We start from the raw sequence: 26,362 nt of genomic DNA, 5'->3' as shown, positions 1-26,362 counted from the left end.
TTAACCGCCGCCTCGCCGAGCGACAGAAAGGTTGGGCTGAATGGTGGTTGTAAGTCAAGGACGGTCCCACCGGCGGGAGAAAGATATGGGAGGGTTGAATCTTGGATCCGCTACAGGCGTAGGTTGTCTTAAGCGAAAGAGGGAGGCACTGGGGTACCCCCCCCCCCAGTTCTATCCTGGCCCCATTGCTCTCAATGGGGTGGTTTCAAACCTCATTGAGTTGGGGGGATCAAAGGGGGGCTTAACCCGACTTGCAAAGAGGCTCAGGGTTCAAGAGGAACTGGGCAGACCTGATCCCAGGGCCCGGTAGAGGAGATCTCGACTTACGACCGTTGAGGGAGCGTTCAAACTTACGATGACCCTAGGGAAAGGGACTCAGGGCCGTTTTTCACGCTTAACGCCCGTTGCAACGATCCCCATGGAAACTGTTTGTTTGTTTGTTTGTTTGTTTGTTTTTATTGGATTTATATGCCGCCCTTCTCCAAAAGGACTCAGGGCGGCGTACAACATTAAAAAACATACATCCCAAAAGTTTTTTTTAAAAATTAAATCCATATCCAAAACTGGATTCGCTTAAGGACCATGTGACTAACAGCCACACAATTTACTTAACAACGGTGGCAGGAAAGGTTGTAAAATGGGCCCAAGCTCACTTAGAGTCAAAGTCGAATGGGGAAGCCGGATTCACTTAATTACTGTGTGACTAACAGCAATGCGATTCACTTAACAACGGTGGCAGGAAGGTCGTAAAACAGTGCCAAGCTCACTTGGAGTCAAAGTCGAATGGGGAAGCCGGATTCACTTAACGACCGTGTGACTAACAGCAGTGCGATTCACTTAACAACGGTGGCAGGAAGGTTGTAAAACAGTGCCAAGCTCACACGAGTCAAATGGGGAAGCTGGATTCATTTAACGACCGTGTGACTAACGGCGGTGCGGTTCACTTAACAGCAGCGGCAAGAAAGGTCGTAAAACAGGGCCAAGCTCACTTGGAGTCAAAGTCGAATGGGGAAGCTGGATTCACTTAAGGACCGCGCGACTAACTTTTTAACAACGGTGGGGGATTCCCTGAAGGACGGCGGCAGGAACGGTCGTAAAACGGAGCCAAACTCGCTTGGCACGTGTCTCGCTTCCCCACAGAAACGGTCGGGCTCCGTGGCGGTCGTAAGTGGGAGACGGCCTGACAGGAGGAGGAATTTCCCGTCCGGGAGAAGATGTCAGCAGGAGGGAAGAGCTGGAAACGTTTCAAGCAATCCCGGACAACCCAGGGTGGTTTGTGGGGAGGGGCTTCCTGCCCTGCCCTGGGGTGGACTAGAAGACCTCTAAGGAGCCCCCAATTTGAGGACCTTCTGATGGGCCAGCGGCAGCAATGATGGCTGCAAAAGAGGTTGAAATGAATGGGGAGCAAAGCCAAGGGTGAGGCTTCCAGCAGCAGGCGCAGTCTATCTTTCAGCCCCAGGTGCCAGAGCTCTCCTTGGGCTCTGCTCCAGCTTGCGGCTTTGGCAGGAGAGTCTTTGCCTTCTTTCGGTGCCCATCTGCCTCGCCGCTTGCGGGTCGGCATAAGGGAGCTGGAGGACTTCCAGCGGCCTCAGAAGCCCCTGGGGTGAGGAGGGTGGAGACGGTGCCAGCTGGGCAGCGTCCCAGGAGGGTGAAACCCAAAGAGGCTCCGGAGGGCAGAGGCCGGACGGAGAGCAAGTGGCAGCCGGGCACAATGCCAGCCGCCCGCAGGAGATCAGCACCGGCCCTCCCACTGGAGGGAAAGGCCAGAAGAGGAGGCTGGGAGGGGGGGCTGGGGGGTCTCTTGGGTCGGTGGGCACTTCTGGGCCTCTGAAACCTTGGCAGAGATGCTGCATGCGGGAGGGGGGATTTCTAGCAGGTGGCCGGAAGGGGGGGCTGGGGAAGGGAGGGAGGAATAAGATGAGAATGAGAAGGGAGGGAGGGAGGAAGGAATAAGATGAGAATGAGGAGGGAGGGAGGAAGGAAGAGAGGAAGCAAGAAAGGAGGGAGGGATGAAGGAAGAAATGAAGAAGAAAGGGAGGGAGGGAGAGATGAAGTAAGGAAGAAGATGAGAATGAGAAGGGAGGGAGGGAGGAAAGAAAGAGGGAGGGAGGAAAAGGAAGGAGGAAGATGAGAATGAGGAGGGAGGGAGGAAGGAAGGAAGGAAAGAGGGAGGGAGGGAGGAAGAGAGAAAGGAAGGAGAGGCAGGCAGGGAGGGATGAAGGAAGGAAGAAGATGAGAATGAGAAGGGAGGGAGGAAAAGGAGGGAGGGAAGAAGGTAAGGAAGGAGGGAGGGCCAGCTCAAGGGACCCTAAAGCAGGGGGTCTCCAACCTTGACAACTTTAAGGCTTGTGGACTTCAACTCCCAGAATCCCCCTCAAGACAAAACAAACAAACACACGTGTGTGCGCACACAAACACACACACACACACACACACACCTGAAGAAAATTGGGGGTAGAACAAAAGAGAACGAGAAGAAGAGTTCCAAAGTTGTAGAGAAGAATAGAATAACAGAGTCGGAAGGGACCTTGGAGGTCTTCTAGTCCAGCCCCTGCTTGGGCAGGAAACCCTACACCAGACAAATGGTTATCCAACATGCTTCTTAAAAATGTCCACCGTGGCAGTGCCCAAATTTGACAATTTTAAAAACTTGTGGACTTCAACTCTATGCCCGCTTAATTCTCTTCTAATCCCTTTCTCTGCAACCTCTCCACTCTAAGCAGGAGGAAGGAGAGGGGGAAGCCAGGCATGGTTGAAGGGGGAATTCTGGGAGTTGAAGTCCACAACTCTTAAAGTTGCCAAGGTTGGAGACCCCTGACCTAAAGGATAACACCCCCCCCCTACATTCCGGAATACCCTTCTCCCCCTGGGTGTATTTGGCCTCAAACCTCCTTTAGACCAGCTTAAAAGAATCTTGGTTTGTCTAGCAACCCATGAAGCCAGCGAGATTCGTATCCGGGCTCAGCGGATGACAGATGGCCCAAAGTGTTTAATGTTTGGTCTATTTACCCTAATGCAGAATAATAATAATAATAAAAATTTCTGCATTTTGCGGCATATTCTTAGGAAGTGTTGAATTTTTCCATACGGCCTAGAGAGTCTTCTATTTATTTTTTATTTGGCATGAATGATTCTCTTCAGTTTGAATTTGGCCTTTTTAATCCACCTCTCCGGGTTCTTCCCAAGACGGGGATGTGGATGATGGGGTTGACGGTCTCCTAGTGGGATGGGAGCTGTTTGGAGCACAGCTGCCTTCTGCAGTTGACCGACGGGGAGTTGGTCAATGCCCTTCCGAGTCAAGCGTCAATTCCAATTTTGCAATTGAAGGATGAGGGTTTTTATCAATCCTGATAAAACGTAGAATAGCAGAGTTGGAAGGGACCTTGGAGGTCTTCTAGTCCAACCACTTGCTCAAGCAGGAGATCTTATTTCAGAGAAAGGGTTATCCAATCTCTTCCTGCAGTGCAGTATAGTATAGTATTGCATTACATTACATTACATTATATTATATTATGGAGCAGGGGGTTGGACTAGAAGACCTCCAAGGTCCTTTCCAACTCTATTCTTCTATTCTATTCTATTCTATTCTATTCTATCATTATTCTATTCTATCACTATTCTATTCTATTCTATTCTATAATTATTCTATTCTATTCTATTATAGGGCAGGGGGGTTGGACTAGAAGACTTCCAAGGTCCTTTACAACTCTGTTAGTCTATTCTATTCTATTCTATTCTATTCTATCATTGTATTCTATTGTATTTTATTGGATTTTGATATCCTGGTGACCAAAATTGGATGCAATATTCCATGTTGGCCTTACCAAGACATTATAAAGTGGTATTAAAACACTTCATGGGACATGTATCCCTATAGTGGTTTGCTTACTCTCTTCTAATCCCTCCCTCTGCAATCTCCATTCCAGGGGATCGGAGGGGGGAAAAAAGCTGGCCTGGGGAATTCTAAGGCCTTACCAAGACCTTATAAAGCGGTATTAAAACACTTCATGTGATATGTATCCCTATTGTGGTTCGCTTACTCTCTTCTAATCCCTTCCTCTGCGATCTCTCCAATTCCAGGGGATTGTAGGGGGGGAAAGAGGCAGGGGGAATTCTGGAGTCTCACCAAAGTGGTATTAACACTTCACGTGGTCTTGATTCTAACCCTCTGTTATTGCAGCACACATCTGGCTCATGCTTAAGTCACTGTCCACTAGGACTCCAAGATCCGTCTCGCAGTTACAAGTAGTCCTCGACTTACAACGGTTCCTTTAGTGACGGTTCCAGCTTAGAACATATTTACCACAGAAAGTTCTTTGACATTACAACAGCACTGGAAAAAAGGTGACCTATGACCATTTTTTCGCACTTATGACTGTGGCACAATCCCCGCAGACACGTGGTAAGAATTTAAGCACTAAAAAAGAGAAGAGACGACGGGTAAACAAATTGCCCTTTAAATATTAAATTAGCCTATTATAAGCTAGGGAGGCAGAAATAAAATTAGACAGGGGAAACATTAAAGCACAAATTGCTTATAGAATGAATAGATTAGAAGATGTTGCAGATGTTCGGCATCTTTCTTTCAATGTTTATTTTAACATTGTAACAAGACTATATAATTTGATCAATGTGATAAGAGCTAATCAAAAATGTTAACACGAATTGGATCAACATGAATGATATCTAGTTAACTTTGTTCATAGGGTTATTTTGAATTGGATTAAAATGGAAAAATGGATAAGGAAGCACTGAAGAGCTCATGTATAATATAATGAGGATTATATAAACTTGATAAATGTGATAGAGTTTATTAACAATTATCCAGTATATTAAAAGGATCAATATAAATGAAACTAGTTAGATTTGTTTATATATAATAGAGAAATGTTTAGATAGAACGAGAAAGCTAGACAGGAAGGCAGAGATCAAGATGAGGCGTTAGGCATTTTTTGAATATATATGTTTGAACAATATAATAAGGATTACTTATATTGGAGAAATACGAGAGAGATTACTAACATTGTTATCGTGAATTGGATTAATTATATGATACCCAGAACTAACTCTGTTCACACACAATATAAATGTATAACTTAAAAATAATAATAATAAATATATTAAAAACAAACAAACAAACGTAGTGATTCGCTTAACGACTGTGGCCAGAAATGTTGTACACCGGGATGAAACTCGTGTAAAGAAATTTCTCACAGCAACATAAATTTGGGGCTCAGACGAGGCTCTGCGTTCCTTGGCAGAGACAGGGCCGAGGCCGTCTGGCAGTGATCAGGTGCCTTCAGAGCCGGACAGATGTGAGGCAGAGGAACAGCTGGAGCCTGTTCCCAGTGTGCGCATGCGCAGAGCTGCCAGATGAAGGGAGCAGCTGAGGAACAAGGGTCGATTTGGGAGTAAAGCAGAGGTGGATTGCTACCGGTTCGCATCGGTTCGCACGAACTGGTTGGGGAAATTGTGACTGGGTCGCCGTACCGGTACAGACAGCAGGCTGGCCATGCCCCCGAACCGGTTCTCCATGTTTCTTAATCATTTTATAACATTCTGAGCATGCACAAAACCAATTACAGGCAAGTGCAGATGCGCAAGCAATGTGCAGCGGACGGAGGTGTGCAAAGCGCACACGAAGCGAACCGGCAGTAACGCCAGCAGTAACCCTCCCCTGGAGTAAAGCCACAGGTGGAGGGTGAATGGCCCCTCCCAGAGGAAATAAAAAGGGGAGCACCAGGGGAGTGGAGCTTGCAGGAGACCATTCATTTGGTCGGTGATTAGATTCGTTTCAGGAGCGTGAAGATCTGTCCCTGAATCTCAGAGACTCTGTGCCAAGTCTTTCCTTGCACAGCGCCTCCTTTGGGAAATACTGACATGGCCGCCTTCCAAGACAGAGAAGGTCTGTGGTCATAAATACTCCTTTGAAAGACCCTTTGCCAGGCCTTGGCTGACGGTGAAGGAGGGGAATTCACATTCCTTTAATAAAAGGGTTCTTTTGTGGGGACCGGGACTCTGCCTCCTGCTTTTGGGGAAGCCGAGGTCAAAACAGCCCAACTGAGTCCTAAATTTATGCCGTTCCGTGAAAAGTTTGTTTTGCTCCGTTTTACGACCTTTCTGGCCACCACCATTAAGCAAATCACGGCAGTTATTAAGTTAATTGCACGGTCGTTAAGTGATTCAGGCTTCCCCATTGACTTTAGCTTTGGGAATCACATGATCTCAGGGCACTGCGGCCGTCATAAAGATGGGTCAGATGCCAAGCGCCTGAATGTAAATCACGTGGAGGCCACGGTCGTAAGTATGAAAAATGGTCCTAAGTCACTTTTTTCCCTGCCTTTGTAATTAACAAACTGTTGTAAGTCGAGGACCACCAGAATTGTAGTCAGAATCGGTGGCCAAAGTTGTTTGGTCCCATTGGGGGGGGGGGGGAGAGAGACACAGCAAATAATCAACAATGCTAATACTAAATGGTGTAGGGTCTCCTGTTTGGTTGGGGGGTTGGACTAGATGACCTCCAAGGTCCCTTCCAGCTCTGTTATTATGCAGATTATGGGAGCTTCATCCCTGGAGGCTTTCAAGAAGAGACCGGACTGCCATCTGTCAGAGATGGTGTAGGGCCTCCTGCTTGAGTGGGGGGTTGGACTAGATGACCTCCAAGGTCCCTTCCAACTCTGTTAATTTGTAAGCACCAACAGCATCTTCAAAGGAACAAAATATTTCTGGGTAGTTTTCCAACCCCAGAAGCCGGGAGGCACTCAGATCGCTCCCCGCTATGTCAGAAAGTGAGACTGACTGCCATTAAGCCAGTCCTCGACTTACAACTGTTCATTTAGTGACCAAAGTTACAACAGCGTTGAAAAAAGCGACTTATGACCCTTTTTCCCCACACTTACGACCATTGCAGCATCCCTGCTGTCCTGTGATCAAAATTCAGACACTTGGCCATGGACTCATATTTATGACGGTCCCATTTTGCGACCTTTGGACAAGCCAAGTCAATGGGGGAACAGGTTCACTTAACAACCATGTTCCTAATTTACATAACTGCAGTGATTCACTTAACAAAGATGGCGAGAGGGGTCATAAAAGGGGGCGAAACTCCCTTAGCAAATGCCTCACTTAGCAACAAAAATGTTGAGCTCAATTATTATTGATGCAATATTATTATTATTATTATTAGACTTAGAATAACTTTATTGTCACTTTGAATGTCCGCTAATTGGCCATCACTAAATTGAGATTTCGTTGCACCCAGCTGTCCAAGGGTCACCCCCTCTGAGCATGGTCGTAAGTCGAGGACTACCAAGATGGCAGCCGCAGACACCCTGATGAAAACCTTCCCTCTTTGAAGGGGGCATCCCAACGCTTTCGACCCCCCACCCCACCCGTGGACACTTCTGGTATGCAGGCTGACCCCTAAATCAAATTATTCGATTTATTTGTTAATTAAATGTTTGTGTCTGGCTGACTTACAAGTTCTAAAATAAGTTAAAAAATATGAAGCTATTAAAGCATAATTAAGGTAGGAAAAGATTCACAGGTGATGATTTGGAAAGCAAAACAGGACGAGGGGAGACCGACAAATGAGAGCGTTACGACAGCAATGGAGTCCAAAATTTTATGTCGCTAAGTGAGATGCTTGCTCCATTTTACGTCCTTGCTTGCCACAGTTGCTAAGCGAATCCCGGCACAGGTTGTGGGTACTCCAACATTGGAGGTTTTGAAGAAGACACTGGACAGTCATTCGTCTGAAATGGGAGAGAGAGAGTCTCCTGCTCGAGCGTGGGGTTGGACTGGATGACCTCCGAGGTCCCTTCCAACACGGTTACCCTTTTACAGGTAGTCCTTGCCTTGCGACCACCCTTGACAAGCCCAGGATTTAGGTTGCTAAGTGAGACGTGTGCCCCTTTTTACGACTTCTCTTGCCACCACGAATCCCTGCCGTTGTTAAGTGAGGAACACGGCTGTTAAGGGAATCCAGCTTCCCCCAACGACTTTGCTTTTTCCGAGGGTCGCTAAAGACAGGTCATGTGATTTCAGGGAACCTTTGCGGCCGTCGTAAAAATGAGGGCCAAGCTTCCGACTATAAATCGTGTGACCACGGGAAGGCCGCAACGGTTATAAGTGTGAAATAGGCCTAAGTCGCCTATTGTCTGGGGCGGTCGTAACTTCGGTCACTGTTGTAAGTCAAGGACTACCTGAAATGGTGCCTAAGAAGGGGGTTGGACTAGAAGACCACCAGAGTCCCTTCCAGCTGTAACCCCAACCCCCAGGCCGACCCGTCCTTAGGAGGAGAACGACACAAACCCTCAACTTCCCCTTGGAGGAAGAAACGCCCATTGAAGTCAATCGAGAGGCAAGAGGGGAGAGATGGGAAGGAGAGGAGGGGTCCCGAGAGGAGATGGAGCCCCTGCATTTTGGGGAGGGGAGGGCCCTGGGAAGGAGTGGGTGCCAGGGAGAGGATGAGGAGAGGGGGGGCGTTGCTGTGCGATGCCCAAAATAACCCCCCCCTACGCATCCAAGATACCCGTTATCCCTGGTTGCCATGGCAGCCGGGAGGCAGCCGAGGCGGATGGGAAACGGGGGGGGGGGGGGTTTCAAGGTTGGGAGGGGGCTGAGGGAGGAAGCCCAGAAGAGGAAGGACCTTTGGAGGGGCAGGGGAAGAAGGAGAAAGGGTTGGGGTCCCTGCCTTGGCCTGAGGGGGGGGGGTTGAGGGGCTTTCCTGGGGTGGGGGGGAGGAAAATAACTTTTCGGAGTTTTTCATCCTCAGGCATTTCCCCCCCCTCCCCTCCTTATTTGGCTTTGTGTGATGGGCAGCAGCCCACCCTACGCTGGGGACCTCCGGGGGAGTCGGACTACAACTCCCATGGTCCTCATTGGACTACAACACCCATGGCTCTCCCTGGCTTGCCCTAGTGCTGCTTCCTGGGCAGGTTGCATGCAACCTGGGAAGCTCTGGGGGAATAGATTTTGGGGGGGCTGTGGGGTGGGGGGAGAAAGAGGGCTGGCCCCCAGCCCAGATACTGTCCTCCTAAATGGGCTGTAAGCCCCCCCCCCCTTCTGCAGGCTGACCCTCCTCCCAAGAGCCAGCTTTGCTCTTTTGGGCAGAGGCTGCCCCCCCTCCCACCCCAAGTAATGGGACCCAGGGGGGCAAAAGGGGGGACTGGGGTCCCCACTTATTCTGAGGGGACTGGGGAGGGTCCCAGACGCCCATCCAAATTCTCTGCCCTTCCCAGCATTTACAATTTGCTTAGGAGGGAGGGAGGGAGGGAGGGAGGGAGGGAGGGTGGGAGGGAAGGAGGGAGGGAAGGAAGGAAGGAAGGAAGGAAGGAAGGAAGGAAGGAAGGAGAACAGGGATGGAGACAACGGAAGGAAGGAGAAGAGGAAAAGGGAGGGGGAAGGAAGGAAAGAAGGAAGGAGAACAGGGATGGAGAGGAAGGAAGGGAGAATCAAGGAAGGAGAAGAGAGAAAGAGGGGGAAAGAAAGGAAGGAAAAAGGAGAACAGGGATGGGAGGGAGGGAGAAAGGGAGGGAGAAGGAAGGAAAGAAAGAAGGAAATAGAACAGGGATGGAGAGGAAGGAAAGAGAAGAGGGAAAGGGAAGGGGAAGGAAGGAAAGAAGGAAGGAGAACAGGGATGGATAGGAAGGAAGGAAGGAAGGGACAAGGAAGGAAGGAGAAGAGAGAAAGGGGAAAGAAAGGAAGGAAAAAGGAGGTCAGGGATGGAAGGAGGGGAGGGAGGGAGAAAGGGAGGGAGAAAGGGTGGGGAAAGGAAGGAAAGAAGGAAAGAAAGAAAGAAAGAAAGAAAGAAAGAAAGAAAGAAGGAAATAGAACAGGGATGGAGAAGGAAGGAGGAAGGAGAAGAGGGAAAGGGAGGGGGAAGGAAGGAAAGAAGGAAGGAAAACAGGGATGGATAGATAAGAAGGAAGGAGGGGGAGAAGGAAGGGGGGAAGAAAGGAAGGTGATAGGAACGAGAAGGGAGGAAGAAGGGAGGGAGGGAAGGAAGGAAGGAAGGTTGAAATTAAAATGTGAAGTTCTATCAAAAGAAAATTGCCACCTTCTCCATCAGCCGCTCTTTGCCCACCTGGGCCTTTGGGGCAGCCCCCCCCCCCAACCTCTCCCCAATTCCCAATTGCCCCCACCCTCCCCCTTCCAAGAAAGCCCTCGGGGATCACAAAGGAACCTCAGGCCACCTACGTAGCCTGTAACACTAACCTTTAAAAAAAAAACAGAACTCAAGATTCTAGTCCCTATGAGGACACAGCCAATCCTGAGGCCTGCTCATGAGTTCACACCACCAGCAAACACCTGGGAAACCTCCCTTCCTGTCAATCTAGTCTCAGAGAAGGCTTTGAGGACATTGGTTTTTTTTTATAATGAGGTAGTCCTCAAGTTATGACCGTTTGTTTAGTGACGGCCGTGCTGAAGGAAGGGACTAATGCCCGCTACTCTCAGATGTTCTGATCCACGGTTTTGGATAAAAAAGGAAAAAGTTAGGGAATTTGAATTAAACCGGCTCAGGAACTGGACAGACCTCGATTTGCGGCCACCCGTTCCGAGTTACGACGGCACCGAAAACAAAGAGACTTGGGACTAACGATGATCGTCACATCCCACACAACCGCGTGACCAAAAATATATGTATATATATTGAGCGCTGGATAGACCGGCATGCACAGGGAGTCCTCGACGTATGACCATCATTGAGCCCCAAATTTCCGTTGCAAAGCGAGATGTTTCTGGAGGTTTGCCCCATTTTAATAATAATAATAATAATAATAATAAGTTTGAATTTATTAGCCGCTCCCTTTCCAAGTAGGACTCGGGGCGGCGTACAATGGGGCATATAAAACACAAAAAATATATAAAAACACATAGGCGTACATACAAAACATACATACAGATACACAAACACGGACTCGAACTCGGAGGAGGTAGACAATTTACATCATATAGACAGTTAAAAAACCCGCATTAAGATACCCCAATTATAAAAACCCCATATAGAATTAAAATTTTAACGTTTAAAATACAATTTAAAACCAGTTAGGAGGAATAAGAATAATTACGATTGAGCCAGGCCAGATAATTGAAAGAGGTGGGTCTTCAGCTGTACACGGAAGGAGCGGAGATCGGAAGTAATCCTGATGTCACGGGGGAGGTCATTCCACAGGGCTGGGCCCACCACAGAGAAGGCTCTGCTCCTGGGTGTCGCCCCCCGGCACTGTTTGGCGGACGGCACCCGGAGAAGTCCCTCTCTGTGTGAGCGAATTGGTCGTAGGGATGTGTGAGGCAGGATGCGATCCTGCATATAACTAGGCCCTGTGCCATGGAGCGCTTTAAAGATCATAATCAAAACCTTGAAACGCACTCGGTAGACCACAGGAAGCCAGTGCAGCTCGCGCAGGAGAGGTGTTACAGGGGAGTATCTAGTCCTCCCCATAATCACCCGCGCGGCCGCGTTCTGGACCAACTGTAGTCTCCGAGTGCATCTCAAGGGAAGCCCCATGTAGAGAGCATTGCAGTAATCCAGGCGAGACGTCACTAGCGCATGGGTGACTGTGCGTAGGGCATCCCGGTCCAATAAGGGGCGCAATTGGCGCATCAGGCGAACCTGATGGAACGCCCCCCTTGCCACGGCTGTTACATGGTTATCCATGGACAGCCGGGCATCCAGGAGGACGCCCAAATTGCGCACCTGTTCCATGGGGGCTAGTTGGACGCCCCCGATGGCCAGAGATGGAAGCACCTGGTTGAACCGGGAGGCCGGAAGCCACAGCCACTCCGTCTTGGAAGGGTTGAGTTTTAGTCGGTTGCCATCCATCCAGACCCGTACGGCCTCCAGACACCGGGACATCATTTCGACGGCCTCATTGGGGTGGTTCGGAGTGGAAATGTATAGCTGAGTATCATCAGCATACAGATGATATCCCACTCCAAAACCACGGATGATCTCGCCCAGCGGTTTCATATATGTGTTGAACAGGAGAGGCGAGAGCACCGATCCCTGTGGCACTCCACATGTGAGTGGCCTCCGGGTCGAACTCTGCTCCCCTGTCAACACACGTTGCGTCCGACCAGAGAGGTAGGAGCCAAACCACCGTAAAACGGTGCCTCTGACTCCCAGCCCCTCTAGCCGGTGCAACAGGATACCATGGTCGATGGTATCGAACGCCGCCGAGAGATCTAATAGGACCAGGATAGAGGAACAACCCCTATCTCTGGCCCTCCAGAGATCATCAACCAATGCGACCAAGGCCGTCTCCGTGCTGTGACCGGGTCGGAAGCCGGACTGGCGCGGGTCTAGATAATCATTTTCCTCCAGGTGACGTGGGAACTGCTGTGCTACCACACTCTCTACAACCTTCGCCAAAAAAGGAAGGTTGGAGACTGGACGATAATTGACTAGGTCCGTTGGGTCCAGGGAAGGCTTCTTGAGCAGGGGCCTCACCACCGCCTCTTTCAAGGCGGCCGGTAGAGACCCCTCACCCAGCGAGGCGTTCACCAGGCCCAGGAGCCAGTCACGCGTGACCTCCCAGGATGCCAGTACAAGCCAGGAGGGACACGGGTCCAATAAACATGTGGTGGGTCGCAGACGTCCACGCAACCTGTCCAAATCCTCGATGGCAACCGAGTCAAACTCCTCCCAAAGCGGTCCCTCAAGACTCGCAACGGGCGTCTCTACTGAACCACTGAAAGGGGTCCATCCCATCCGGATTTGAGCGACTTTGTCCTGTAGATAATTCCCAAACTCCTCTGCTCTACCCTGTAAAGGGGCTTCCCGTGGTCTCTCAAACAAGAGGGAACGGGTCACCCGAAACAGGGCGGCAGGGCGGTTATCTGCAGACGCAATAAGAGCAGCGCAATGTTGACGTTTGGCCGCTCTTAGTGCCACGAGGTACGTCTTCAAATATGCTCGTGCCTGTGCTCGGTCAAATTCGGAACGGGAGGATCTCCAACGACTCTCTAGGCGTCTCTTGTGGCGTTTCATCACCCTTAGCTCCTCGGTAAACCAAGGTGCCAGGGTGGTTCTTCGTCGCAGGAGAGGCCGCAAAGGCGCCACCCGGTCTAGGGCCCCGGTAGCCGCACTATTCCATGCGACTACCAGGTCCTCTACTCGGGGGCGGGTCAGGTCCACAGGAGGTGGCCCAAGTTCCGTCTGGAACCTATCCGGTTCCATCAGGCGCTTGGGGCGGAACCATCTAATACCTTCCAGTTCCGCCTCCTCGCGGCGGGGGGTAGCACCAGGGAAGTCCAGCCGGAGCAGTGAGTGATCCGACCATGACAGGGGAATAGTGTCTAGATCCCCTATTCCCAGATCACTCATCCACTGGCCAGAGACAAAGACAAGGTCCAGCGTGTGGCCTCCCTCGTGAGTTTTACAACCTTTCCTGCCACTGTTGTTAAGTGAAGCGCTCCAGTTGTTAAGTTAGCCGCACGGTCATTCAGCGAATCTGGTCTCCCCGTTTGACTTTGCTCAAAGTGAGTTTTGTGCCATTTGATGACCTTTCCTGCCACCGTTGTTAAGCGAATCACTGCATTGTTAAGTGAGTCACATGGTTGTTAAGCGAATCTGATTCCCACTGACTTTGCTGGTCAGAAGGTCACCAATGACCCACGACCGTCATAAATATTAGTCAGGTGCCAACCCTCTGAATTTTTATTGTGTGACCGCGGAGCGGCAGTGACGGTCGTAAGTGTGAAAAACAGACCTGAGTCCGTTTTTTCAGTGCTGTTGAAACTTTGAACGGCCACTAAGTCAAGGACTGACTCATATTTACAACGGTCGCAACCTCCCGGGGTCGCAGGAGTCCCTTCTGACGAGGAGAGCCAATGGGGGAAGCCGGAATTCGCTTAAAGACCATTGGATTCACATAATGACAGCAGTGATTTGCAGAACGACCGTAGTGAAAAGGGTCATAGAATCAAACCTGGTTCAGTTAATGACCGCCTGTCTTAGCAACTGCTCCCAATTGCAGTCGTAAGTCGAGGACTAACCGCGCCACATAACCGTGCCCCTCGAGCTGACGGGGGTCTTACAGTTCCCACCCACCCTCAAGGTCACTAAAAGGGACCGGGGACGTACATACGGACGTAAAACAAAGCATTTCTTATTGGAAAGTGCGCAAATAACAGCATTTATTCTTCGTTTCCACCATTTGTCTTTCAAACCGTCTTCTGAAACACTTTATGGATGGGTGATCCTCGACTTACGACCGCAATTGAGGCAAACGTGTATGTCGGTAAGTGAGACACATGTCAAGTGAGGTTTGCCCCACGTTGCCGCCTTTCTTGCCACGGTTGCTAAGTGAATCTCGCTTGTCAGACAGTCACTGAAGGGGATCACGTGACTCGGGACATGGCCGTCGTAAATATGAGTCAGTTACCAGTTACCTCTGAATTTTGATCACGTGACCATGGGATTCTGTAATGGCCGTAAGTGTGAAAAACGGTCATAAGTGTGAAAAAGTCACTTTTTTCAGTGCTGTTGTGACTTTGAACAGCGACTAAGAAACTGTTGTAAGGCGAGTACTACCTCTACTTATTCAAGGCGGGATAAAAATCTAATAAATAAAATAGTATAATAATAACTAACATATAAAATATAATGAAATATAATTGCAGAGTAAAATAAAATAAAACCAGTGAAACAAAATAGTAAAATAATAAAATAAATAATAAAACTAAGCAAACTTAAATTAAATTACATTCTTTAAAATAACCAAATAAATTAATAAAATAAAATAGTAAAATAATAAAATAAAATAAATAATAAACAAAAGTAAGATTAAATTCCTTAAAATAATGAAATAAATAATAAACAAAAGTAAGATTAAATTCCTTAAAATAATAAAATAAAATAATAAAATAAAATAAAATATAAAATTATAAAGTAAAATAAAATAAAACAAATGAAACAAAATAGTAAAATAATAAAATAAATAAATAATAAAACTAAACTAAACTTAAATTAAATTCAAAAATAAAATAAAATACAATAATAAAATACAATACAATAAAATACAATAATAAAATAAAAATAAAATAAAATAAAATACAATACAATAAAATACAATAATAAAATAATAAAAATAAAATAAAATAATAAAATAAAATAAAATAAAATAATAAAATAAAAATAAATAAAATAAATAAAATAAATAAAATAAATAAAATAAATAAAATAAATAAAATAAATAAAATAAATAAAATAAATAAAATAAATAAAATAATAAATAAAATAAATAAAATAATAAATAAAATAATAAATAAAATAAATAAATAATAAAATATAATAAAATAAAAATAACTACCTGCCAGGGCTGTGGATGGGAGAAACCAAATTTGCTGCTGCCTCAGTTTCCCCTTTTACCTCCTATACCAAAAGGGGGGGTGGGGGGGAAGTAAAGCGCAACCTGACCCCGGAATCCTTCACTGCAATCCTAAAAGCTGAGCACGCAACCGAGCCCAGGTTGACCCAAACGTTAGACCCGCCAGGCTGAAATTTGGCGAGGTCCCGAGTGCGAGTCCTACCCTAAGCCCCCAAAAGGAGCTGGGTGGCTTTGGCCTAGTTCCTTTTTTCTCAGCAGGCCAAGGGGGCCAAAGCAAACCAGGAAACGTGGCCAACCCCCCCCCCCGCTCCCCAGCAGTCAGGCATCACACACCCAACAACTGCACAACTCCCAACACAACTAACAATACCCTACCCCAAAGCCCCTGACCTCACCAGGAAAGACAGAGCATAGAAAATAGCTACAGGGAGTCCTCGTTTAGTGACCATTCAAAGTTATGACGGAACTGAGGGGAAAAGTGACTTACGACCGTTTTTCACCCTTATGACCATTGCGGCCACGGGAAACAAAATTCAGACGAATCGGCAACCGGCTCACATTTACGACGGTCGCAGCGTCCCCGGAGGTGTGTGTGTGTGTCACATGATCTCCTCTTGTGACACGATTCGCTGAAGGACCGTGTGGCTCATTGAAAAACCGCAGCAATTCGCTTAATGACGGCGGGCACACAAATTCCATAAAGCGGGGGCCGAAGAAAGTCAAACGGGGAAACCAACTTCGCACCTGGAGTGATTCCCTTAACAACGGAATCGCGGAAATTCCCGGCTCAGTTGCGGCCGTTAAGTCGAAGACTTACCTATATTGGGGGTGGGGGGGTTGCACCCTAAAAATCCAGGGAGGGTGTGTGTGTTTTGCACCCAAGCCAGGCCCCTCCCCATCCACCTCCTGCACCCCCTCCCCGCATACCCAGAAGGAGCCCCCTCCTCTTTCTTTCCCCAACTTTCCCATTTGTCTCCCACCCACTCAATACATTAAAATTTCAATTTTACCTGCTTTTGCAACCCACTCCAAGCTGCTGCTGCTACTCGGTGTAGAAACTCTCTGCCCCCCCCCCCCAACCCGCCATGTGGGTCCCAGCTGCTGCCTACCTTCCGGCTGGGGGTGGTCAAAAGTCACCCCCGGTGATGTCACTGCTCCTCCAAAGACCCCTCCTTTCCCCCCCCCCCCAATTCACCCAGCAACCCCACATAATCTCCCCTATCCGCTTTTTCCTTTTGGCAGGGAAAGAAACACACACACACACACAAAACACACAACGGTGACTCACAGCTGGGACAGATTATCAATGGCAGGAACCACGCGGTGTGTAACACACACGCACACCGCACAGTGTCACCCACAAAGGCCCCTCCTCCTCCTGGGCTTTCATATCCTTTCCCCCTTTCGCTAAAGGACACGGCGTCTCGCAAGGCGTCTGTGAGCTCGGGGCAGGTGCTGCAAGGGGGGGGAGAGAAGGGGGGAAGGGAAAACAAGAGAAAGTGGCAAGGAAGAGGGGTCTCCTTGTCAACTTTTGGGGGGGGGTTACAAATAAAAATAAAAGTGAAGAGTTAAGAGAGACACGTTGCTTGGCTGTTTTTGTTTTTTTTAGAGGAGGGCTATTCCGGGTGGTCCCCTTTCCCTTCAGCGCATAACTTGGGCACCCGAGGAGCCCATGCCCCCCCCCGACTCGAGATATCTCTAGATACGACTCTCTTGCTGGGGTTGTGCTAGGCATGAACCCCTAAATCATAGTTTTCCGTCCTTTGCAACGGAAAGGTGGGGGGGACTACAACTCCCAGAATACCCCGGCCGGTGGGTGCTTGATTGGGACGTGGCGCCTCGAGGTCCTTAAGAAGAGGGTCTATTATTCTGCCCCTCCTGGGGTGTCCTTGGGGGCACGGGGGGGGGGGGTTGTCTCTGAGCTGGGAGGTTTTCTTGCAGACGTTTTGTGACCCGTCTAGGGAACGTCATCAGGGCTAAGAAGGGAAGGGGAGGTTGGATTTCTCGCCTTGATGGGGTTAGCTAGTCCGATCGCGAAACGTCTGCAAGGAAATAACCGAGCGCAGAGAGCGGCGGTGACCCCACAGTCCTCCTCCTCCTCCTCACTCATTTCTAACACTGATGATGTTACCCAGCTGGGTCATGAAACGTTTGCAAGAAAACCACAAGCTCAGAGAGCACCCAGGACCCCATAATCTCCTCCTCCTCCTCCTCCTTTACATACCTCACTTCCTTCTAGCACTGATGATGCTCCCTAGATGGGTCATGAAATGTCTGCAAGAAAACCACAAGCTCAGAGAGCACCCAGGACCCTGCAGTCTTCCTTCCTTCCTTCCTTCCTTCCTTCCTTCCTTCCTTCCTTCCTTCCTTCCTTCCTCCCTCCCTCCCTCCCTCCCTCCCTCCTCCTCCTCCTCTTCTCTGCAAGCCCCATTCCCTTCTAGCCCTGATGATATTCCCTAGTTGGGTCGTGAAAGGTCTGAAAGAAAACAACTCAAAACAAGCTCAAAAAGCATCAAAACCCCCGCAGTCTACTTCCCCCCCTCTCTTCCTCCTCCTCCTTCCTGCCTCCCTGTAAATCCCACGCCTTTCTAGCACAGATAATGTTATCTAGTTGGGTCACAAAATGTCTGTAAGAAAACAACCGAGCTCAGAGAGCACCAAGGACTACACAGATGTTGTCCTCCTCCTCCTCCTCTTCTTTTCCTTCTCCTCCTCTTCCTCCTCCTCTTCTCCACCTCCTCCTCCTCTTCTCCGCAAACCCAACACTCCTCTAGCACTGATGACATTGCCTAGGTGGGTCATGTAATGTCTGCAAGAAAACCACCCAGCTCAGAGAGCCCCAAGGACTCCAGAATCCTCCCTCCACCCCATCCTCCTCCTCCTCCTTCCCTCCAGCACTGATGACGTTACCTAGTTGGGTCACGAAACTAGCCCGAGCTCAGAGACCACCGCGAAACCCCCACCTGTTCAAACCCTGAGCTGCCAACTATTCCCTTCCTTTGGGACCCTTAACGGCTGCTCAGCGTCCTTTTTTGCACACTTTGCAAAGCGGCACCTTTTCCACAAAAATGGGGGCTTGTCCGTCCGTCCGTCCGTCCACCTGCCTGCCTGCCTGCCTGCCTCCCATTCACAAGTCCTGCTTTTGAATGCCAGGCTGGCCATGTGAGCCTTCCCCCCCCCCCCGAAACTCAGGTGTTCAACTCTACATGCAACTTTGCAAAGGTGTTCCCCAGGTTTTTTTGGGGGGGGGGGCTGCATTCATTCCAATACATTTTTGAAATCCATCTCCACTTCTTCACAGGCGTATCTCACCCCCATGCACCCCCGCCGGTCTGCAGAACAAGAAGAGCAGGAGCTAAAGGCCAGAGAGGAAGAGGGACATTGTGGGGGAGGGGGGCATAGAGACCCTCACCCCGTGGTCCCCTTTCTTTTTTGCCAGACGACCAAAGTTTGCCCTTAGCCCAGAGTGACTTTTTTTCCCACCATCTCTCCGATCCCCCAAAATCTTATTTTTTTAATATATATTTTTTTGCACCTCTCCCACCGAGCCTTTATCTTCGTCTAGATGCTTTCAAGCTGCTATTTTCACAGGCCAGGAGGCATCCTCAAATGCCACCCCGATTCTTAAAATAAAAATAAAATAACCCTGACGCCAACCGCAAGGCCCAGATCAACCGGGACGGGTAAGGGGAAAAAGAAAAGGGGGAAAAAAAACCCTCAAATTATGCCCGTTAACCTCCTTTCAACCCCAACCCAGCTGGGATCTACCGGATCCCTGGAAATCCACTTTTTCCCTAGCTTTTCTTCTAGCTTTGAAACTCCTTCATTCATTCATCCCGATCCGTTTGACAGCTGCATTGGTCTAAAGGGGCTAAAACTCGGTTACTACATGGCTTGATCTCGGTTTGTCCCCTCGAGGGGTTTGGAGCATTTTGGGGTCCCAAGAAAAGGGAGGGATTCGTGAATTCAGGGCGGGAGGGACAGAGCCTATGGGGAGAATCCGGCCTGGGGGAAGAGGGGGACGGGCAGAGGCCACTTCCCTCCATGGCTGTCAAGCCAAGTTCCCGTCCTCTCTTTAGCTAGACCCCCTTCTCCGAAGGGCCTTGTGGGAAGGGAGGCTTTGCGCAGGTTAAAGCCATGGGTTTAGGGAGGCCAAAGTCTCACCAGGGATGGACAGAGTGAAGGAGCCCTTCGTTGGTGCTCTCTGACCTTGGTAGCACTGATGATGTTCCCTAGTTGGGTCATAAAACGTCTGCAAGAAAACCATCCAGCTTAGAGAGCATCAAGGACCCCCAAAGTCTTTCTCCTCCTCCTCCTCCTCTCCGTAAACCCCACACTCCTCTAGCATTGATGATATTGTCTATTTGTTTCAGAGACCACCAAGGACCCCTTAGTCTTCCTCTTCCTCCTCCTCTCTGCAAACCCTCTCTTTTAGCACTGCTGATGTTCCCTAGTTGGGTCATGAAACGTCTGCAAGGAAACCATGCAGCTCGGAGAGCACCCAGGACCCCAGAATCCTCCCCTTCCCCCTCTCCCTCCTCCTGAAACCCAACACCTTTCCAGCATTGATGCTATTCCCTAGTTGGGCCATGAAATGTCTGCTGGAAAAATCACCCAGGACCCTTCATTTCAACCCCCAGCTATAAATGTTCTCCTTGATGGACAGAATTCTAGTTGGTTCCTTGATCTTGAGCTGTAGGAAAGGAAGGAGATCTCATTTTGAAAGCACCCCACCCACCCACCCACCCCGGGGGAATCTCTCCCCCATAATCCTTGACCGGCATAAGACGGAGGGGCTGTCACGAAAAGACGATCCGGAAATAGCCGATGTGGATTAGTGTCAGGAAGGAAAGAAGAATCTATCCATCATTCTTCGCATATCCATTATTAATAGGGGTGGGTGGGCACTTAATAGAAACACCCCCCCCCCTCTGAAGTTGGCCTTACAAAGGGCTTCCGGGCAAAGCCAAGAGGGACTCAGGGCAGGCAGGAAGCTCATCCAAGAGAGAAGATTCTGGTGGTGAGGATAAATCCTCAATGGAAAGGGTTGCCTTCAGAAGCTGTGGGAGCTCCATCACTGGAGGCTTTGAAGAAGATGACTGGGAGAGCCATTGGTCTAAAAGGATAACAGATCTCCTGCTTGAGCAGGGGGTTGGACTAGAAGACCTCCAAGGTCCCTTCCAATCTATCTATCCATCCATCCATCTTCCTTTCTTCCTTCTTTTTCTTCTTTCTTTCTTTCTCTCTTATCCATCAAGCCATTCATGATATCTGTCTATCATCCGTCCATTCATCCATCTCCATCCATCCATCCATCTATCTAATCTATCTATCTTCCTATCTTCCTTCCTTCCTTTCTTTCTTTCTATCATCTCTCTTTCTCTCTCATCCATCAAGCCATTCATGATATCTCTCTATCATCCATCCATCCATCCATCCATCCATCCATCCATCGATCCAGGCAGCCAGGCAGCCATCTATCTATCTATCTATCTATCTATCTATCTATCTATCTATCTATCTATCTATCTATCTATCTATCTATCTATCTATCTATCTATCATCTATCTATCTATCTATCTATCTATCTATCATCTATCATCTATCTATCTATCTATCTATCTATCTATCTATCTATCTCTTTCTATCTATCTATCTATCTATCTATCTATCATCTATCTATCTATCTACCTATCTCTCTTCTTTCCTTCCTTCCTTCCTTTCTTTTTTTTCTTTCTTTCTATCTATCATCTCTTCTCTCTCATCCATCAAGCCATTCATGATATCTATCATCCCTCCATCCCTCCATCTGTCCATCTATCGATTCCACCTTCTTTCCTTTCTTTTTCTTCTTTCTTTCTTTCTTTCTTTCTTTCTTTTTCATTCATTCATTCATTCATTCATACATTCATACATGATATCTGTCTATCATCCATCCATCCATCCATCCATCCATCAATCATATCTCTGTCTCTGTCTCTGTCTCTGTCTCTGTCTCTCTCTGTCTGTCTGTCTGTCTGTCTGTCTGTCTGTCTGTCTGTCTGTCTGTCTATCTATCTATCTATCTATCTATCTATCTATCTATCTATCATCTTTACATTTTCAAGAAAAAAGTGGACAACCATTTGGGGGGGGGGGGGGTGGATGGTATAAGTATGTGTGCCCCTTGGGTCCCTGGGGCATTGGACTAGAAGACCTTCAGGGCCCCTTCCCGTCCTCGGATTCTGTACGTCCCCAAAAATATTCTTCTTCTTCCTCCACAATGCCCAAACTCTGCTCTTGCCCAGAGTCTCCAAGGGCTGCCATGCCAACCAGCTGCCTCCCTCCCACCCACCCACCCACCCCCAAACAGTAGGCCCCTTCCAGGGACCCCCCCCCCTTTGAGCCATACAGGCCCTATCTTCAACCAGCTCTTCCGTCTCTACCTTCCTGCCAGTTTCCTGATTTCAGAACTGACCTCCACCACCACCCCACTCCCCTAAAACCCAGCTCCTTCGGTCCAGTTCCCTTTCTGGTCTTCTAGCCTCACACGGCAGCCCCTTCCCACCAACGACACCCCCAGACCCTGCGCAACATACCAGAGGAAGACGCCTTCTCTGGCTGAGATTTGCACCTTTCCCAGCAAACCTCCCTCCCTGTTTCTTTTTCTCCTCCTGGCCATTGGCCATCAGGCCCTCCCTGACCCCTCCCAGATCAAAGCCCCCTCCTCAGAGTCTTGGGGATGGCGGGGGGGGGGGAGAAAGGCCCAGCACTGCAGCTCCCGAGATGGGGAAAGAACCGACAGACACGGTAACCATAAAGATTGTATTTCACCCACACAGAAACCGGGGGAAAGAAAAAATCAGCATTCACGCTCGGTCCTCAGCGTGATATTTAGCACACTGCGAGTGTGTGTGTGTGTGTGTCGGGCAGAACGAATTGGCTCCTTCTGCTGCTATTTCTGGAACTCTTTCTCTCCTCCCCCCCCCACCCCAATTTCTCTCTGCCACCACCCCTCTTCCACCAACCTAGCCTTTACGGTTTGCTCCGAAAAGTGCTCTCACTCGTCTCTTAAGGATGCTTAAGGATGCTTTGGGCGATGAAGTCGCTTCTCTTTGCAAGGCCCCACCTGTTCGGGGACTCTCCCCTCTTCCCTTCCCTTCCCCGACCTGTCCACCAGCCAGCCCCTCCCCGCCCCTCCTCCCCTCCCTCCCTGTCCCCCCACCCCTTCTTTTATAATCAGGCATTCACCCCATCCTCGATTAATCAGGGTTGGATCATGGAGGCTGCGATTGTGGGCCTTGGGAGACGGGGAAGGGGAGGGCAAGCTTAATAGCATCCCAGGTCGCCCCCTCCCTCCCCCTCCTCGATTCCTCGATTGCTGCACTGTTCAGCTACTCTTTTGGAATCCCTGGGAGGGGGAATCAATTGATCCTATGGGGGGGGAGATAAAGGTGCCCGTTTGCCCACTCTCCTGCCTGATTCAGGCCTTCTTAAGGATCGCCTTTCCTCACTTGCCATCGCTACCAATCGTACACCCCAAGCTCCCCCCTTCCCCCTCCCAGCCTCCTCCCCCACCACCCCATGCCTTCACACACCTGTCATCTCCCTTGTCACACACCTGTAGAAGAGCTACTTCCGAAAGCACCAAGAGGGGCACCTGCCAATCAGGCTCCCTGGCAAAGCACCAGGCCCTGAGCGAGGCCTGGCCATCCCTGCATCTCCCTCCCCACTCCTTCCCAGCCCCCACCCACACAGCTCTACCTGCCCAGCCCCCCCCCCCAGATCGAGGAAAGGTGAAGAGGGGAGAGAAGGAGGAGTGATCAAAGGAGAGCCAAGGCGATTTTGGGCCTCTGGGGGCATTCTGACGACCCTCCTCGCCCCTCCTTCCCTCCCTCCCCATCGGATCTCAGGCAAGTTTTCCCCAAGACGAGGGGGGGGAGAATCCGGAAAGGCCGACCCCCCCCCCCAAGGTTGCCCGTGCGACAAACGGCCATCCAGAATCCCCCCCTTACACACCAGGCACAGCCAACACCCCGCGTCCCCAGCCACTCCACACCATACAACAGGGGGAGGGGGACAAAAACACGTGTGTGGCGGGGTTAGTGGTGGTCTTTCAACCCCTTCCCATCAGCGCTGCGGGAGGGGGGGGAGAAGAAAAAGGCCCCCTCCCTCATTTGTAAGGAATGGCAAGGAGTCGGTTAAGGATGCGGGATGGAGAGCCTTCCTTAGGAGGAGGGAGGGGGTGGGTTGGGGGGGGTTCCCTGACCCTTCCCCAGCGGCTGCTCCCACAGAGCTGCAACCCCCCCCTCCACCCTATTGCAGACCCCCCTCGCCCCCTCCTCTCCCTGCCCGCCTTTAGCGCTGTCATGGCCTCAGCCCAGCTGCGAGCGGCGGGATCGCGGACAGCGGGCGGGGTTTCAGCACCAAGGCCAGCTCCGGGTTCCCACGCTGCCTGCCGGGCGCTTGGCTTCGCCCCCTCCCCATCTGAGGCCCCCTCCCCAGCCGTCTCAGCGCCCCCCCCCCCACCACAAGTGCCTGATCCCACGCAGCCTCAGCTCCATGGAAACAGTGGAGAGAGAGAGAGAGAGAAAGATGGATATAGAGAGAAAGGAAGAGAGAGAGGGAGGAAGAGAGAGGAAGAGAGAGAGAGAGATGGAGAGGGAGGGAGAGAGAGAGAACGAGCGCTGGCTTCCCACTCTGCATCTTCCACCGCCGCCCCCCATTCTCGGCCGACCACCCGGCCACCCCCACCCCTCCCAGCAGACTGGACTGGCCGGGCAGCCGCGTCCTGTGACCTCTTGCCCCTCTTCGGCCTCTGCCCCCCTTCTCTTCCCTCCCTCGCCCTCCTCAAGTCCCACACACACACCGGGCAGCCCCCTCCCCGTCCCCCCCCCCAAAGTGGGGGGGATCTGTCCTTACCTTGGTGGTGACTATGCACAGGCAATCCATTTGCTCCCGGACCCAAGCGGCGGTAGTTAAGCGGAGGAGCTCTGTAGCACATCAGACACGCCGAGGCTCAGGGTTACCACTCGCCCCCCCTTGACTATGGTCCTTGGCTGCCTCGCCTTGGCAGCGGTGAGGGGCACCCGGGGGACGGGGGGGGGCTCCAAGGCGTGGGGAGGAGAAGGGGGGGGCGTCGGGCGGGCGGGCTGGGTGTGTAAATGTGCCCGAAGCAGCGAAAGGCAGCGCGTGTGTAGCGAAAGGGACGAGAGGAAGAGGGAAGGCGGGCGGGTGGGGAGGGGAGGGGGGGCAGAGCGAGCTCACTTGCGGTGAGTGGGTTGGGGGGGGAAGTGACAGAATGTGGAAAGGAAGGGGAGGGCGCGAGGGCGGGCTGGGGAGGGGGGGAGGAGAAGGAGAAGGTGGCTGCTCCCCAAATAAACCCCCCTCCCCCGAGGGTGGGCAGGGAGGGGAGGAAGAACAGGTGAGGAGGAGGAGGAGGAGGAGGAGGAAGAGTGGGAAGGGCAAGGCAGAAGCCCCCTTTCCGGGGTCCCTCCGGAGAAGGGCAGAGGGAAGAGGGGAAGGCAAGCGCGGCGGGGACCCACCAAGCACAGGAGGCAGAGAAAAGGGGAGGGGGTTTAACCTCTGGAGTGCCGGAAGGGAGGTGGGTGGCGGCAGAGGTGGCGGACGCGTCACCGGGAGTTAACCCTGCAGGTGCTGGAATGCAGGCAGGGCGGGTGGGGAAAGCGGGGGCAAGGCAGCCGAGTTCGGGCCACCGAAGGAAACCAAGCCGGCTGGCAGAAGGGGATGATGGGGCCTGGGATACCAAGAGATGGGGTGGTGGGGTCCTGCCTTCCCAGCTTCTCTTCCCCCCCCCGCCCCAAATGCAGCCAAAAATAGAGAGAGAGCTCTGTCAAAGAACGGGGCAGGAAGGGATCTCAAGAGGTCATCTAGTCCAACCCCCCCTCAAGGCAGGAAGCCTCCCACCGTCCCTGTCCCCAGGCTGGTCTTGGGAACCTCAGCCCACAATTAGCTGGGTTGGTAGATTTCTAGAAGGAGGGGGGAGATGGAGGATTTTGGGGGGGGGTTTCCCCCAGAACACTCCTACTTGAGCGTCATCAAAGCCCCTTAATCCAGCTCTCATCCTATTTCTCTCCCCCCCCCATGGGAATAAAGCTCCCCTTTATCATTCTGGCTACCTCGGAGGTGGGGAGCCATGGGGCTCGCTCGAGAAACAAGGACTTTGGGCAGGGGGTGCACCCAGAAACCATCCTGCCACACACACACACACACACACAAAAAAAACCCCAGAAGAAAAAAAATGGGGTGAGGGGATTTCACAGCCAAGAGGAGGAGCTGGGAGCGAAGATTTGCACTTTGCAAAAAAAAAAGACACTGAGCTGCTTTGGATTCCCCCCTCCCCCTTCCCCCTTCCCGAACTTTCCCCCTGGCTGTCTGGGGTGGGGGTGGGGTCACGGATGGGGTTGGGGAGGGGGAAAGGGGTCGGCAGGAAAACCTGCGTGGGGGGTGGGAATATAGGGGAAGGGGGAAGAGAAGCAGGAGGGGGAAAGAATTCCCAGGGTGCTCTTCTACAAGCCAGAAGGAAAAGGTTTGTAAGTGGGACCCCTCCCCTTCCAAGCAGAGGCTCAGACTACAACTCCCATCATGCCCAGCGGGCTACGCTGAATGGGAGAGCCACCGAAGGCCAGGGAGGCAGATTCAATCCCAATTTGGGGGGAAGAGATGAGGGGGAAAAAATTCTTAAAAATACGGGGAGTTTCCCATTGGCCTTCAGAGCCAATCAGAAGAAAAAAACCACAGCCCAAACAGGGTTGTCCTCCCTCACAGGGCTGTTGTTCCCTGGTTGGGCAACGAAACCTCTGCAATAAAAGCACCCAAGTCTTCCCAGGGCAAAGTATTTCTCTCTCTTCAAACTTTCCACCTTCTTCAGACAAGATGCCAGCTTTGGGGGCACTCTGCAGCTTTCCCCCATTGCCCTCCCCTCCCCAAGGTAGACTGCTACTGAAGCAGGAGGCTCGCCACGCACCACATCACTCCCGGGGGCCTTTGACCAAACCAGCTTTCAAGAAGGAGAAACCTCCTTGTAG

At 50.7% G+C, this 26,362-nt stretch overlaps 1 protein-coding gene across 2 annotated transcripts in view; it reads right to left on the bottom strand.

The window, feature by feature from the left end:
* LOC309400444 (disks large homolog 4) overlaps window positions 1-24,310 on the bottom strand; it is a 97,174-nt gene extending 72,864 nt beyond the window's left edge. For both annotated transcript variants that reach the window (XM_081968944.1, XM_081968945.1), the window contains exon 1: window positions 24,237-24,310. In XM_081968944.1, the coding sequence (XP_081825070.1) occupies window positions 24,237-24,266 (30 nt within the window). In that variant the 5' untranslated portion in view covers window positions 24,267-24,310. The remainder of the gene's footprint in view (window positions 1-24,236) is intronic.
* Window positions 24,311-26,362: the final 2,052 nt, after the last annotated feature.

Source organism: Natrix helvetica, assembly GCF_964273705.1.
Source record: "Natrix helvetica genome assembly, chromosome: W".
NCBI classification, from domain to species: Eukaryota; Metazoa; Chordata; class Lepidosauria; order Squamata; family Natricidae; genus Natrix; species Natrix helvetica.
This window is presented reverse-complemented; position numbering and strand designations above follow the sequence as displayed.